General features: G+C 47.0%; 1 protein-coding gene across 1 annotated transcript; it reads right to left on the bottom strand.

The window, feature by feature from the left end:
• Window positions 1-5,499: 5,499 nt before the first annotated feature.
• On the bottom strand, window positions 5,500-9,279 carry LOC123346760 (CMRF35-like molecule 3). The gene is made up of 2 exons (XM_044984223.1): window positions 9,070-9,279; window positions 5,500-5,840 (listed from the first exon to the last, which is right to left on the bottom strand). The coding sequence occupies exons 1-2, from the start codon at window positions 9,107-9,109 to the stop codon at window positions 5,500-5,502; spliced, it is 381 nt and encodes a 126-aa protein (XP_044840158.1). The 5' UTR covers window positions 9,110-9,279.
• Window positions 9,280-16,808: the final 7,529 nt, after the last annotated feature.

Here is a 16,808-nt window from a genome sequence, read left to right as displayed (position 1 = left end):
CAAAGGAGAAGAGAATGTTTATTTCTACTCTTAATGGTCAGACTTTGTTATATAAAGATTAGACGTAGCTCTTGCTCCCCTCTCAAGTTGTTGGAAGGGCTGGGTAAGCATTAGCCAACCCCCATCTGTTTTTTACAACTGGGAAACTGAGGCACAAGTACACTGACTTGCGTCAAAGAAGCACATTCAGTCCGTTGCAGAGCTGAGGCTGACACCTTGCGACGTTGGATTTCAGCATCAAACTGAATGAACAGAAACCATTCTGCAAAGGAAAATTTGGCAATCTAAAGCAGTTCCAGCTTTCCTCTCTGCACAGCTGGGTTTAAACGTGTGCTAGGGCCTAGGTCTTTAAAGACATTTAGATGTGTAACTCCCCCTGAGCTCAATGAGAGTTAAGCACCTAAATGCATCTGAGGATCTAGGCCCAGGTGACTGGAGACATGAGTTTGCTGGCCTCAGCATAGTGCCTAACAAAGGTCTGAGCTCAGCAAAAACCTACAGAGTGCGACAGCAGTGAGTGCGATTGTAGTGACCCTAACAGGGCCACTGTGGTTGGCATTTTAAAAACAAACTCTTTCTTTATTAATTAAATTGACTTAATTAAATGATCAGGTTAAAACTGTCAGCCTCTTTTCAGCTGAGTAAGGATAAAACCCCTGTTCTGTTTAGAGATGGCAGTATTACCTAAGGTTAGAGCACTGGCCCCATCCTCAAAAGACCTGCGTTCTATACCTGGCTCTGGCCTGCTGGGTGACCCTGAGCAAGTCATGTCACCTCTTGTGCCTCAGTTTCCCCATCTAGAAAATGGTGTTAATGATATTGACCTCCTTTGGAAAGTGCTTGGAAATCTGTGGAAGAAAAGTGCTAGATGTTGTTATTTGATTAGAGACTTGCACGCACTGCATCTTTTGCTGTAAATTTCTGGCTTTTCTGATTAAATTCTGTATGATTGTGTCTTTAATTTTTTTTTAATATCACAAACCCCTTCCAGACCTGGGGTTTGTAAACTGCTTCTGCCGCAGTGTGAAGGAAACAATGGACAACAGCTTCAAGATGAAAATATCAGCTATTCTGTCATGTGATTGACATGTACAGTATATCTCCCTGCCTAACTGGAAAGCCCAATACAATAGCAAGGGTCCTGCAGGTCAGATGTGACAGGAAATGCAGTGCAAGTGCTTTAAAATTGGACCATGTCAAACTGGAAGAGTGGTGAGCGTGTGGGGGTGTTTTTTTCTTTCTTTTTGTTTGCAAGTGCGGGTTTAATACAGTATAATGCAATGGAATTCACCTTCCAGGGCAGGAAATAGTTTGCAGGACATGAAGGCCTGTAGAACAGCAGGACTGTCTGGCTCTGACTTAGCTGATAAATGCCTCTGTCTCAACTTGTGAACTCAGCTAAAAATCCTTTTATTCAATGCCTCTGGTGTGCAGAGACCTGTGAGTTCTAGAATCCTCCGTGCTGCGTGAGTTTGACCTAAAGCCTTGGCCTCTGTAGGGATTGTAGCCTGGACTTCGAGCACAGTGTAGAAACCCCAAACCTGCCCTAGAGTTGGTGAAAGGAGACCTCACAGTGCCTCTAGCGTGAGTTGGGGCACTCACCTGGCAAGAACATCTACTTCAGTCCATGGGGAGGTGGCAACGGTCAGGTCCTTTTCTGGTGTCGTCGGTGGTGAGGTAGGCACAGCAGCAAATGAAAGCAGACAGAGCTGTATTACCACGCCCTTGTTCGTTGATTTCCTGTTTGAGCTGGCACCTGCCTGCATGGTGGCTGGGCTATTAAAGCTCCTTGACGTGTGTACTAGCTAGGCCCTTGCAGCGGAGAAAGGTGGTGTGGTGGTCGTTTAACACAGTAGCTGTAATTCTGTATCCTACTTCAACTGCTGATGGCCCCCAGTGACATAATGGAGAGATATAGACACATACAGAGAGCATGAAAAAGTGGGAGTTGTCCTACCAACTGTAAGAGGCTAATTAAGTAAGAGAAAAAACTTTTGTAGTGATACTCAAGATAGTCCATTACAGACAGTTGGATAAGAAGTGTGAGAATACTTAACATGGGGAAATAGATTCAATGTTTGTAATGGCTACAAAAGTTTTTTCTTACTTAATTTGCCTCTTAGAATTGGTAGGACAACTCCCACCTTTTCATGCTCTCTGTAGGTGTATATATATCTCCTCACTATATGTTCCATTCTAGGCATCCAATGAAGTAGGCTGTAGTCCATGAAAGCTTATGCTCAAATGAATTTGTTAGTCTCTAAGGTGCCACAAGTGCTCCTGTTCTTTTTGCGGATACAGACTAACACGGCTGCTACTCTGAAACCAGTGAGATAATGTAGCTTTGCTGTATGCCAAATAAAGGAACCTGAGGGACGAGACAGGAGTCTGACTGAGTTCTTGGGGAGCTAAATGGAAGAGGTTTGGGGGGAACTCCAACAATATTGAGGGACTGGGGAGAGTGAGCAAGACTTGGCTTCCTCTGCAGGGATCAATGGTGGCAGCAGAGGTAGGAAATGAGACAGAACTATTCTTACATGAGCACATGGTGTTTAAATGCCTCATCCTGCATTATTGGCCAACAAGTGAGCAGATAGCCTCTGGCTTCTCCTCCCCTTCCCTCTGTACCTCCATCTCTGTCCATATTCTTCCCCACTCCATTGACACATCCATCTAGATAGGAACATTGGAATCATCACGCTGAGTCAAATAAACTGTCCATCTAGCCAGGGAGCCTGTGTGACAGTGGCCAATATCAGATGCTTCAGAAAAAACCCATTATGGACCATTTTGAAATAACATAACCATACGGGCAGCTTCCTCCTAATTCCTGTCACTTCATGGCTGATTCTATGCTTTGAAGCCCCTGGACATAATTCTGTCCTTAGCCAGGGTGACTGGATGGCTTAATTATCCATAAGAAGGTTGAATCCTGCTAGACTCTTGACCTCAATATCTTGTGATAGTGAGTTCCACGGGTTAATTATGTATTATGGATACTACATTCCCCTCTATCAGCCACAAATTTATTGCCTTTAAAATGCTTTGGCTATCCCCTTGTTCTCCTGATGATGTTGCTGTTTCTTTTTTCCTCTTTGCTGTATCTTGAAGCTCTGGAGCAGGGGTCGGCAACCTGCGGCTCCCGGCTCACCAGGGTAAGCACCCTGGCGGGCCGGCCCGGTTTGTTTATCTGCCGCGTCGGCAACTTCGGCCGATCGCGGCTTCCACTGGCCGCGGTTCGCGGTCCCAGGCCAATGCGGGAGGCAGGAAGCCGCGGCCAGAACATCCCTCGACTCGCATGCTTACCCTGGCGAGCCACGAGCCGCAGGTTGCTGACCCCTGCTCTGGAGTATTTTATTATAGTTCATTTCTCAGTCACTGCTCAAGGAATAGGGTTAGCAGTGGAAAATCAGAGAAGCTTTCACTGAGGGAAAACATACTATGGTGAAAGGAAATTCCTGCAGACAGGCCCTGGCTTCTCCTCCCTTTCCCTCTGCACCTACATCTCAGTCCATGTTCTTCTCCACTCCATTCTGACACCCACTGGCGGAGATTGCACTGATCACTGTAGGGCTGAATGGCCACCTCTATTTATTTTATAACCTACCTAACACAGAGCTCAGGAATATCTCGGCCCTACCTCCCCAGTGGATGACTTTAACAATTTTCAGTGTGAGACTAGCTAATAACAAATAGTGAAGAATTCCTGTAAAATGTGTCTTTTGGGACTAACAAGCATCTCTGCTAAAAGTCATGACACTTTTTTAGGACTGACGACTTTTGTCATAAGTATCCAGGAGGCGGCCAAATATTCATGAATAATGACCCTGTCATTCATAGCAAAGTCTTTTTACCCCCCTTACTTTGCACAAATCTTTGCAATTCAGTGGCATTTAAAACTACTCGCTTATCTCACCTCCCTCCCACCTCTCTGGGCCTGTCTTGATCCTGGGTCTAACTGTTCTTCTGAGTCCACAGTCCTCACTCAGGCAGACTCGGCATGAATTTCAATGGGAGTTTTGCCCGAGTAAGAACTGGCAGATGTAATGGGAGGCTGCATCCTCCAGCATTAATTCCTCTCCTGCATGGGGGACGGGGTGAGGGGGAAATCAGACAGTTGTGTGGGAAAATCTAGGAAACAAGTGGGAGTTTCTCAAGGTTGTGAAGGGGGTGACAGAAGATTAGCAGAGTTGGATAGTTCATGTCTGGATAAGACCCCCTCTATTCACCAAATACGTGCCCTTGGTCAAGACAAGACAAGAGACACTTGTGACCCAGGGAGCCCCTCAATGCCATCTGGCACAGGGCACCCCAGGCCATAATTCATGTCAGGCACGACACACTCATTGTCCCTACACACTGTTGCTAGAATCTGTCTCTGAACGGTGTCATATATGGTATCCTGTGTGAACTGGTAACAAGCTGCTCGTTAATATTATTGCGTGCTGGAGGTATGGGCAGTGTACAAAGAACTATAGACGTGTGCTGGAAAATATGTTCTTCAAAGGTGGTTTCCAAGCCGTGCATAAACCCAGCCTGTCCCAGACAAAGGAATGTCGTTTGTGTCTCCAATCTGAACTAAACTAGGTGATACCGCAGAGGACAATGGAAAGTACATCTACATATAAGGTAAACAATGCACCATCAATCTTAACGAGGGGCTGCGGGGGCAGAGGGTGGAGACAGCTTAACAATCATGAGTGTGGAGGGAGCCTGCACCCCCAGGATGCCTTCCTACCACTTGAAACAGAGACTATAGACTTTGGGAAATAGAAGCAGAAAGCCATTTTGGCATCCATCACTCATGGGACACAAGAGGCCAGAGCTCTGGTAATGGGACAAAAGTGGATCCTTCACCCAAGGGGGTTGATGTCTCTGGGAACTGACTATAGGTGAGAAACCTGCTTAGACCAACATTGCAACTTGCTGAGTTAAATTTCAGTCACTAGAAAGCCTGTTTTTGTTTTGTGTGACTTTTGTCTTCTGTTCTTCCTTATATCGCCTGCATATCTGCTCTTTGTTCACAAAGCTACTCTGGTTTTATTACAAAACCAGCTCAGGGCTTTGTATCAAACTGAGAGGTTAAGTCTTCAGTTAAACAGGCTGGTGCGTGTTCTGTCTCTTTGGAGCCAGCAAACAATAACTTTTCTGTGAGTGTCCAGTGAGAGGGCCTGGCAGCCACTGGGGAGGGGGGCTGAGCCTGGGGGTCTCAGTAGTGGGGTGATTAGCGCTGCGGGGCTGGACAGGGGCCGGGCGCGCTGGGCAAAGGGCGCTGCGGGGAGCCGCGGAGGGGATCGATGGCCGGTCCGGGGGCTGCTCCGGCCCCTCGCAGCTCCCGGCCGGGCGCTGCACAGAGCTGGCTGCGGCGCTTGGCCCTGCCCGGGTTACAGCAGATCTGCCGGTCTAGACACCCACCCCCTTCCCCCACCCAGCGCCCCCTGGCCCTGGCCCTGCCCCGAGCGCGGCAGCCCCGACACTGCCACGGGGCAGCGCTGGGATTTACCTGGGGGAGACGGTCAGTGTCACAGTGGCCGTGGGATCAACTTTCCAGTTCTTCCCCGCCCCGCAGTGGTACGTGCCGGCGTCTGCCAGTGTCAGGTTCTCCACGGTCACGGTGAACGCGCGCTGGGTGTGATTGTCTCGGATGGAGACTCTGCCCCACGTCACCTCCACCTCCGACCCGTCGGTCTCAACGATGTGACCGTCGGAACAGAACCAACCTCCTGCCCGACACCAGAACTTCGGATAATGCTCATAGCCTGCCTGGTACCGGCACCGCACCGCCACCGACCCATCCGGGGGGCCGCGCACTGCCCCGGGGCCCGTCACCGCCCAGCAGCCTGCGAGGGACAGAGACAGTGAGACCCGGTGACCTGCCCCCACATGTCCGGGTGTGTGTGTGAGGGGGGGAGGGGTTATGGGTGATGCTTCAGCCTTTTGCGGGGCGGACAGGGGGGGTCAGAGCCTGCAGCTTCCAGGTTCACCTGTCCCAAAACCTGACTTTTTAAATCTGTGCAAAGGGACTAAGAGCAATAGTGCCTCTCCCCTGGGGCTGCGTGGGAGCAGGTGAATGGGGCAGGAAAAATTCTGTTTCAAAACAATATTTGGATTTTCCGTGTGGGAAAATTGAACATTGAAAGAGGAGTTCAATTTCAAACTGACTTTTCAAAATGAAATTTTCTTTTTTCATTTACACCTAAAATGACATTATGTTTTCGTTTTCCATTTCAGGGGTTCTCTCTCTCCCCCTCCCCTCCATGCTCCACTGTGATGCTCCAACATGCACCATGCTGGGATAGCTCAGCAACCTGGCTGGTTTAGCCCTTTCTAAAATACAATTTGGAAGGTGTTAGTTAAATAGAGCTAGCTAGCTTGATCTAACATATCTATAAATGCTAGTCTAGACAAGGGGTCAGAAAAGTGCCACCTCTCTATCCTGCAAATATTTACTTATGAGCTTCCTTTTAAGTACAGGAGAACTCCTTTTAGTTTCATTGGCACTCATGCTTAGAGTAAATCAGTGGGCTCAATCATGTGCTTAAAATTAAGCATGTGGAAGTGTTTCTAGGATTAGGCCCTACATTGGTATTGTTTGGTTCACTTTTGTTATTTATTTACCGGTATTTATTTAATTTTTAAACCCAGCCTTTGAAAGTTGCTTGAAAGATACTTTGACAGTAAGGGCCATATTAGCAACTAGGTAGACAAAACACAGCCTAGAAAACTAATTACATCAAATACTTGATGGTGTCCCTTCTATCAAGGTTTCAGTAGGGCTTCCATTATCCCATCCTATTTTCACATGCTCGTCGCCAGAGCTGGTCAAACAGTTTGTTGTGAATAATATTTGTCAAAAAATCTGGCTATCTTTTCGTCAAGTAGTTATTAGTAAATAAGGTTTTCCATTAGTTAACTGTCTCTGCTGATAATGTTCTGAATAATTTTCCTCTTCAGCCAAAATTATCCTGGCTTTGTGTGAGACCAGAGACGATGTTTTTGTGCAAAATCTCATCAGCGATTTTTAGTTTAATCATTTTGAAAATACATTTTCCGCTTTTAAAAAAGGACTAGTCTACACTGGGAACATACATTGGCGTAGCTACACTGCTCAGGAGTATGAAAAATCCACACCCTGAGAGAAGTACCTATGCCAACCTAACCCCCTGTGTAGACAGTGCTAGGTCAATAGAAGAATTCTTCTGTCAACCTAGATACCACCTCTTAGGAGGTGGATTACCTGCGCCAATGTGAGAGTTTCTCCCGTTGGCATAGGTAGTGTCTACAGTGAAGTGCTACAGCGGCATAGCTGTGACACAGAAACAATTTAAGTATAGACATACCCAAGTGTAATCAAAAGTCATGAGGCAACATCCCCCCCCCGCCCCCAATAATGAGATTGGCTTAAAAGTCATGAAGGTTTTTTTGTTTTGTTTTTTTAAGTAATTAATGTGTGTTTGTTTTTCTTTGCCTTTTGGATTTTGAGCCTTTAGGTTGCACTTGCATCATGTTTTCAAGCTTTTTCTCCACAACTATGACAGATAGAAACATTTTTTAAATGAAAGCTGAAACTCTCCCCAAATCACAGGTATCTAGAAACTGGAGTGTTAAGAAAAAACACCAACTATTGAGAGAATTGCAATAAAACCTCAATCAATAGCAACACCGCAATCACCTAATGTAGACAGGATGCACCAGTGCAAAGCGTGTCTACATTAGGGGTTTGCTCCCTTGAGCTCACTCCTGGTGGCCCTCACCCTGGAGCTACAGGTTTTTTTAGCTCCATATTGTGGTGAAGGCCTGTTCCCCAAACCAGAGGCCTTGTCTCATCAGTGACTGATCAATCTTTCCCAGCTCTTGTCTCTTTAGGGACCTTTTCTGGCTATGGGCCCTTTCAATAACTATTCCATTTTCTCTCTCTCTCTCTCTCTCTCTGCGTGCGTGCGTGTGTGTGTGTGTGTGTGTGTGTACTACACAGATAAATGATCACACACCAGGAACTTCAGTCGCTGGTGCTGAATGGCCCCAATAACCAGTCAGGGGGAAGCAGTGCACTATTACCTACACACTGATTCAGCTAGTTCCTACTATAATGTGATGCCCCAAAATGCACCAGGCTGGGATGCCACACCTACCGCAGAACTCATCTGCAGTGTGATGTTGTCTCATAGAAAGTCTGAAAAGTTCCAAACTGTACTACTTGGTGCACTTTTGCAAACATTCTTTGAAAGATGTTCAGACTCTACAGTGAGGAAAGCAATTTTCTGTAGCTAGAAATAATCACACCCTATAGAATTAGTTATAACTATCACATGGGCAGTGCCCCATATGGTCAAGGTTACAACATGACTTTTATTATAACTTCCTGTTTTCATATGTTCATAGCTAGAATTCATCTTATAGGAGCATTGGAATAACCAGACTGGATGAGACCCAACATCCAGTATTCTGTCTCCAACAGTGGCCAGAGACACGTGCTTTAGAGAAAAGTGTGAGAACCCTGCAGTGTGCAGCTGTGGGACAATCTGCCCCCCACACCGGTCTCTTCCTGATCTGGAATAGCTAGGCATTGCCTTAAGCCCAGAAGTGTGTGCTGTCTTTTCTTGTCCAAAATTTTGGTTGATGCTAATTATGATAACTGCATATTCTCAATATCCATCTAAATCTCCAATCCCTTTTAGAATCTGGCTACATTCTTAGCCTCAATATTTGTTGCAAATAATATTGGTTGCAAATGCTGGCAATGTTTTCATCAAATAATTGTAATGAATATTGTTTGCTGTTCTTTATCCAGCTGTGCTGAGAACATTCTGAAAAATTCTCCTTTTCAGCTGAAATTTCCCTTGTTTTGTTTTCAAAGAAAACTTTCTCCGCATAAACAGACACAGATTCTGTGCTGAAATCTTCACTGACCTGCCCACTTTGTAAGTTCCATCTCCTGGGTGAGTTAGAACCACAGCAAGAGCATAGCTGAGACTTTCAAGCTCTGTTGGTGAAGCTGGCAAACCCTGGGCAAACCCAATATTTGCATTGTATTTCTAGTGAGCCACAAAAAGACCATGTCACTCTCACCTGGGAAAAGAATCCAAAGCAAAACCGAGAAAATCCTCATGGTCCTGGTTCCCTTGGCGGGTGAATCTCTCTTTTGGTAGATCTGGGTTCTCCGGGAGATCGAAGGGACCCTCTTCCTTTTGTGAGAGTTGAGAATGAAATGCGAAGACTCACTGACCAGTTCTATGGTGTCAAGTTTCTAGATGTGTCAGCCGACCCACGTCTCTCTGAAAAGGCTGGTTTTTCACTGTAGAAAGAAGTTGCCCAACCTGCATTCTCCGATGATTGGTATTTGCTTCTTTTTTAAAAAAAAGGAGAAGCATGATTAAAGGAAGTGTCATATCTTTTGGAGAAAAGCTGGGCCACAGTTCCCATAATTTGAAGGTTTCTGAAAGGTTTTTCTGAGTGCCATGCTAAGATTTTGTCTACGCTGCAATTTAGCGGCGGACATAGCTACAGCGATTAGTGCTGAACTGGTGCAAACCCAGGACTGCCAACTTCAAGAATTCAAAAATCACATGATTTTTTCAAAAAACATCTTTTGGGATCTTTGTATTTGTCTTCTGGCTTAGGACCTTTATGAGGCACTTCTGTGATTGTTTCAAACTTTTCTCCACAACCTTAAGGACCAGAAACATACTTTTCTTTTAAAACAAAGCTGAGATTCTCTGGTAATCACATGGCTCCAGGAGCTGGGTGCTTAAAGACAAGCACTAAATATCATGACACTTGTGATAAAATCACAGGAATTGGCATCATACAAACTCCTAGTGTAGATCTGCTGCACCAGTGAAAATCATGTCCTCAGTAGAGGTTCTGCTCCCTTAAGTTTCTTCCTTATGGTCTTTTCTCTGGACCTTTAGTATGATTTTAAGCACATTCGGTGGCAAAGACCTGTTCCCCAGACCAGAGTCCTTGTCTCTTCAAAGCTGAGCATTCCTTCCTGTCTCCAATTTCCCTAGTGACCCTCCTGGCTATTGGCGTATTCTAGTGCCTGGAAGCAGGGGTGAAAGTAATTTAACAGACTTACCAGTATGCAGGGCTGCCAGGGCCCTGGGCAAGGTGGGGGAGGGCAGCTCTGGGCCTCCAGAAGGGGCAGGGCCTCTGATGGAAGGAACGGGGCTGGGGCCAGACTCCCCCAGCCAGCCCTTCAGTGCTGCCCAGACTGGGGCTCCGGCAGCAATTTAAAGGGCCTGGGGCTCCAGCTGCTGGTGCGGTAGTGGCAGCAGCAGCAGCGGCCGGAGCCCCAGGCCCTTTAAATCGCCACTGGAGCCCCGGTCCCTTTAAATCACTGCTGGAGCCCCAGGGCCTTTTAAATCGCTGGTCCCAGGGGCAGCTGCCCCTTTTGCCCCACCCCACCCACAGCAGCAGCCCTGCCGGTACGTTGGCTGTGTACCGGCTTCCTTACCCGTGCACCGTACCAGCTTATCGTCACCTCTGCGCTGAAGACTGTCCCTGTCCTAGGACACTTTGCCTGATGGGAGCACATTGACTCCGCTCCCCTGAGCCTCTGCTTAGGCCACACCTCTCCGCAGCAGCCGCTGCCTGAGCCACTGTGGCCTTGGGACTGTTTACCCCTCCCGTGCCATCCCCGTTCAGTCGCTGGGCTGGTGGCCCCCATGACTAACTCTGCTCCTCCTCAGCAATTCCCATTGGCCTCGCCTAGTCCCACCGTGTACTGTCGTGGTGCTGGGCTGCTGTCCCCTGCTCAGTCCTGCCCTAGGCCACTTGACCCCTCCCACCAGCCCATCGAGGCCAGCGCCTCCTGGCTCCAGCTCTACCTGCAGCCATCCCTCAGCTCCTGCTGCTTGGTCCTGCCTCTGCAGTCCCTGCCCCCCTGCTCTCTCTTCGTGTTCCTGATCTCCAGTGCCCTCTGGCTGTCCCTTCCCATTCCTGGCTAATAAACATCACACTGTGCCCTCCAGGGCGCTCATCCCTGCCTTGCCTTGTGTGATTCATGCCCCAATCCTTGTTTTCCAGGCCACGCCAAGGGAACAGGGACTCAGCACTGGTCCCCAGGTCACCTTAATCTGGGGATGCAATGGTTGCTTAAAGTCACCTTTGCCACCCCACCCCTGGGCTGCACCTCCTAGAGGCAGAGCACAGAATTTCACCTGTCCTGGTCAGAGGTGGTGGTGTGAAGCTCAGGGATAAGTTCTCCCCAGCAGGTGAGAGAGGAGCTGACTCCAGCAGAGGCAGAGAATTCACCTCCCCCCCCCCCCCATCAGCTCCCCAGCAGGACTGTAGCAAGGAGCCACCTTCACTTCCTGACTGTTCAAAAGGGAGGATTTTCTGCAGTTTGGTTGCAGGATTATCCTTCCTTACACAAGTCAGTGCAAGGCTGGTTCTGGCTGCTGCCTACACAGGCAAAAGACAATTTGAACATGGAAAGACCTTCTTTACAGAGGCTGGGGATGCAGTGAAGAGATGAAACTGGGCCTTTGGGGGAGCTGTAGAGCTGGCAGAGGAAACTGTGAGCAAGTGCAATGCTGGGATTGCTGCAGCTAGTTGATCTATGAGCCTGAGGTGTCACTGTGGATTGGACTTTTCTCCCCAGGTCAGATGCTTTATTTCCTCACTTGGAAAAGTGCCTTCTGCCCTGTACTAGCAATATGCTCAGGTTATTTATCTAATCTCGCTATCTGCAGCGAGTGTGGTCGGAGCGCCAGCGCTGGGAGAGAGCTCTCCCAACGCTGTCCGTACTCCACCTCCCTGTGGGGAATAACGTACAGTGCTGGGGCTCTCATCACACTGGCGCTTTGCAGCGCCGCAACTTGCAGCGCTGGAGGGGGTGTTTTTTCACACCCTGCTCCAGCGCTGCAAATCTGCAAGTGTAGCCAAAGCCAAAGACTTCTCACAGATGCAGGAAATGGCTAGTTAGTGAGACTTTTAAATATTCAGCTGTGCAGAACTAAATTATAAAATGTATCCTGTATATAACCTCTCCCCTCCCACCCAAAAAATCCTCAAAAAACAGTTTCCAAGAACTGGTGAGAGGTTGTAGTTTCCCAAATTCTTAATACTAATAATAATAATAAGTAAATACATTTCTGAACTTTTAGGTGTTGCAATTAATGGTTTCAAGTATCAGAGGGGTAGCCGTGTTAGTCTGGATCTGTAAAAGCAGCAGAGTCCTGTGGCACCTTATAGACTAACAGATGTATTGGAGCATGAGCTTTCGTGGGTGAATACCCACTTTGTCGGATGCATGTAGTGGAAATTTCCAGGGGCAGGTATATATAAATGCAAGCAAGAAGCAGGCTAGAGATAACGAGGTTAGTTCAGTCAGGGAGGATGAGGCCCTTTTCTAGCAGTTGAGGTGTGAAAACCAAGGGAGGAGAAACTGCTTTTGTAGTTAGGTAATAATTGGAGATATACCAATCTCCTAGAGCTGAAAGGGACCTTGGAAGGTCATTGAGTCCAGCCCCCTGCCTTCACTAGCAGAACCAATTTTTGCCCCAGATCCCTAAGTGGCCCCCTCAACGGTTGAGCTCACAACCCTGTGTTTAGCAGACCAATGCTCAAACCACTGAGCTATCCCTCCCCCCAAGGGAGGAGAAACTGCTTTTGTAGTTGGCAAGCCATTCACAGTCTTTGTTTAATCCTGAGCTGATGGTGTCAAATTTGCAGATGAACTGAAGCTCAGCAGTTTCTCTTTGAAGTCTGGTCCTGAAGTTTTTTTGCTGCAGGATGGCTACCTTTAGATCTGCTATTGTGTGTCCAGGGAGGTTGAAGTGTTCTCCTATAGGTTTTTGTATATTGCCATTCCTACTATCTGATTTGTGTCCATTTATCCTTTTCCGTAGAGACTGTCCAGTTTGGCCGATGTACATAGCAGAGGGGCATTGCTGGCATATGATGGCGTATATTACATTGGTGGATGTGCAGGTGAATGAACCGGTGATGTTGTGGCTGATCTGGTTAGGTCCTGTGATGGTGTCACTGGTGTAGATATGTGGGCAGAGTTGGCATCGAGGTTTGTTGCATGGATTGGTTCCTGAGTTAGTTACTATGGTGCGGTGTGCAGTTACTGGTGAGAATATGCTTCAGGTTGGCAGGTTGTCTGTGGGCGAGGACTGGCCTGCCACCTAAGGCCTGTGAAAGTGAGGGATCATTGTCCAGGATGGGTTGTAGGTCCCTGATGATGCGTTGGAGGGGTTTTAGCTGGGGACTGTATGTGATGGCCAGTGGAGTTCTGTTGGTTTCTTTTTTGGGTTTGTCTTGCAGTAGGAGGCTTCTGGGTACACGTCTGGCTCTGTTGATCTGTTTCCTTATTTCCTTGTGCAGGTATTGTAGTTTTTGAGAATGCTTGGTGAAGATTTTGTAGGTGTTGATCTCTGTCTGAGGGGTTGGAGCAGAGTCCAGATTTTAAAAGTGGAGTCCAGATTTACACCTAGCTAAGTAAGATGAGAATCTTACCAATGCATACATTTTGAGTTCAGAAAGGACCCTGGGGATCATCTACTCTGAGCTCTTGCACAGCACAGGCCAGAGGATTTCACCCAGTGATTCCTATATCCAGCCAAGTAACTTCTGGTTGAATGAGGGCATACTTTTTAGAGCAGTGGTTCTCAACCAGGGGTACATGTACCCATGGAGATATGCAAAAGCTTTCCAGGGGGTACATCCACTCATCTATATATTTGCCTAGTTTTACAACAGGCTATGTAAAAAGCACTAGCAAAGTCAGTACAAACTAAAATTTCATAGAGACAATGGCTTGTTTATACTGCTCTATATACTATAGACTGAAATGTATGTACAATATTTATATTCCAATTGATTTATTTTATAATTATATGGTAAAAATGAGAAAGTCAGCAATTTGTCAGGAATAGTGCGGCTGGGACACTTTTATATTTTTATGTCTGATTTTGTAAGCGAGTAGTTTTTAAATGAGGTGTAACTTGGGGTACGCAAGACAAATCAGGCTCCTGAAAGGGGTACAGTAGTCAGGAAAAGTTGAGAGCCACTGTTTTAGAGGGAGATCCGTTCTGGTTTAAAGCCCTCACTCCAATGACTAGGTTGTTCCAATAGTTGATTATCGTCACTGTTAAAAATCTGTACCTTATTTCCAAGTTCAATTTGTCTAGGTTCAACTTCCAGCTATTGGATCTGATCAAGCCTCTGACCGTTAAATTAAACACCTCCGCAGCATCAGACATCTTCTCCTTTTGTAGGAGTTCCCTGTGCAGTGCAAGACGGTATAATTTTGGGTTTACCTTTCAAAGGGGGTGTAACTGGGCAGTTCCTTAGCCGATTCTTCCCGTATACAGCTGATCTCAGCATCTGTGTGAAGCTGCAGCTGGGTGTGGCCCTACCTGTGTGCTGGTCAAAGTGTGAGACCGGGAGCATGTCTGCAGCTTGTCACAGCATTACAGGGGGAGTGGGAGCCCAGGTTGGTGGGTTGGGGGGCTCAGTGGTACCCCAGATCCAGGTGGCACCCCAAGGGGGGAAACCCATCACAATGAGCCTTTGCCAATAATTTTGCTTTGAGATTGTCATAGGTTTATTCCCCACTTTGAACTTTAGCGTCCAAAAGGTGGGGACCTGCATGGATCCTTCTAAGCTTAAATCCTAGCTTAGATCTGGTACCACTGCCACCAGCCAGGTTTCAGTGTCTGGCACACTCTCTGTTCCCCCAAACCTTTCCCAGGGGGAACCCAGATCCAAACTCCTTGGATCTTAACACAAGGGGAAATTTACCATTCCCCCACCTTCTTCCCCCTCCCCTAGTCGTTGGGAGAGATTACCTTGATTCAACTCCTTGAATCTAAACAAGGAGGGATTCACCTCCCCCCACTCCTTTCTTTCCCCCCACGTGTCCCTGGTGAGTCAAACTAATCCCCTGAGGTTTCAAACAAGGGAAAAATCAAACAGGTTCTTAAAAAGAAAAGCTTTTAATTAAAGAAAAAAAGAAAAGGTAAAATTTAACTTTGTAAAATCCGGATGGAAGTTTACAGGGTACAGCTTATGAAACTAGAGAGCTAGCATCAGTACAAATACAGCAACCAAAAATAAAATATTTCTCCAGCAAAACACACATTTGCAAATACAGAAATCAATCAAAAAGACTAATCCGCCTTTCTAATACTCACTATACTGAATAGAAGAGAATACTTCAGGAAGTTTGGAGAGCCTGGATATACGTCTGGCCCCTCTTAGATCCAAAGAGAGAACAGCCCCCAAAACAAAGAACACAAACAAAGACTTCCCTCCACAGAGATTTGAAATTATCTTGTCCCTTGATTGGTCCTCTGGTCAGGTGTCCGTCAGGTTTATTGAGCTTGTTAACCCTTTACAGGTAAAAGAGACCTTAACCCTTAACTATCTGTTTATGACAGAGATCTATCATTTAGCCAGTTTTTAAATCTTTTAATGGGTCTTGCATGCCCTATTTCCTGACGTCCTCAAAGTCTCCTTCCTAATAATACCCACCAATCCTAGAAGCAAGAAGAACCTGAAGGGGGAACTTAATTCCTTCCAGTTCCACTCACACCCAGTGTCCATTTCAGGCTCACCTGGAAACAGCAGCTCATTCATTATCAGGATCCTCGTTATTGCTCTGGTTCTCAGTAGGAGACTCACTGTAAGTGACACTCTCTCCAAACAATCCTGCTCCTGGGCATTCGAAGGTGCAGGCACATCCCTGCAGCCACACTTGCATTCTACACTGATAACCTGAGTCATGTTGTCCAGTACTGAAATGAAGAAATAGCTGAGAGATCAGGACCCTGTTTCCTTCCAAGAAGGCTTGTACAGTATGTGCAGAAGGGTGCGAGGTAGCTGCTATTTTAGTTGTTGTGGTTGTATTGTCAGTTTCAGCGAAATTCAGCTGCTTTTTATAAAGTAATAACCAACTATACTGGCATGACGGCACCAGGGCTATGGGAAGTCATGGGACTGGAAACAAAATAACCCCATGATGCACTTAGCGAACTTTTGAATGTTGCTAGTTTTGCTGGTTTCTCTTCAACTCAAACTTGCACGTTCAGGAAATGGTGATGGTTGGCTGCTGTTTGAACACTGTATCCCAGGGCTGTGCGTGCTGGGGACAGGCTGTGGGATAGAGTAGCTGTCAGAGCTATTTCCTGACAAGAGTCATGAGCGTCTCCATACTGCACTCGCCCGGCCTGGCCTGTTCTCACGGGGTGTTTGCTGTATGATGCTAGAAGTGGGGGAGGGCTGGTAGTAAAACTGAAGAAATGAAGGCCCTGATCCTGCAGAGACTTATGCACATGCTTAACTTTACTCATGTTACATGTTAATGTCGTGTTTTGTCATGAACTGTAGCCCAAGTTTTCTGGTTTGCAACGTGCCTTGAATCTGCTTCCTTTCAATAAACTCAGTGCCTTTTTTCCTGGGGAAGCAAAGGACTAGATTCTCCAGTTCCTCACCCCCTCCTGTCTCTAGCACCCACATCCCAGGGACACACAGGGTTTTGCAGGCTAAAGGAGAAAATGTGTTAAAACAGCAGCAGCATAGCCCCTCTGCGGGCTGTGAAATGCTTCCAGCAGGAGAATCTCACTAGTTCTGTGTTAGGTGCTGGGTCCCCCATTCTGCTCTAAGGGTCCAAAGCGAAATCCAGAGAACTCGGTGCCCAGTTGTTTATCTCTCGGCTGCCACCCTTCCCTGCTTTCAGTCTGTTCTTCGTGGTCAGGTGGATGGTTTTGGTTCATTGCACCTGCCTGTGCATTAGGCAGGGGGCTGAATTTACTTAGCTTTTGTCTACAAGTTGTGTTGCTGTAGGAACCCAGCGG

Source organism: Mauremys mutica, chromosome 12, assembly GCF_020497125.1.
Source record: "Mauremys mutica isolate MM-2020 ecotype Southern chromosome 12, ASM2049712v1, whole genome shotgun sequence".
NCBI lineage: Eukaryota > Metazoa > Chordata > Testudines > Geoemydidae > Mauremys > Mauremys mutica.
The sequence above is the reverse complement of the archived record's forward strand: the minus strand, read 5'-3'. Positions and strand labels throughout refer to the sequence as shown.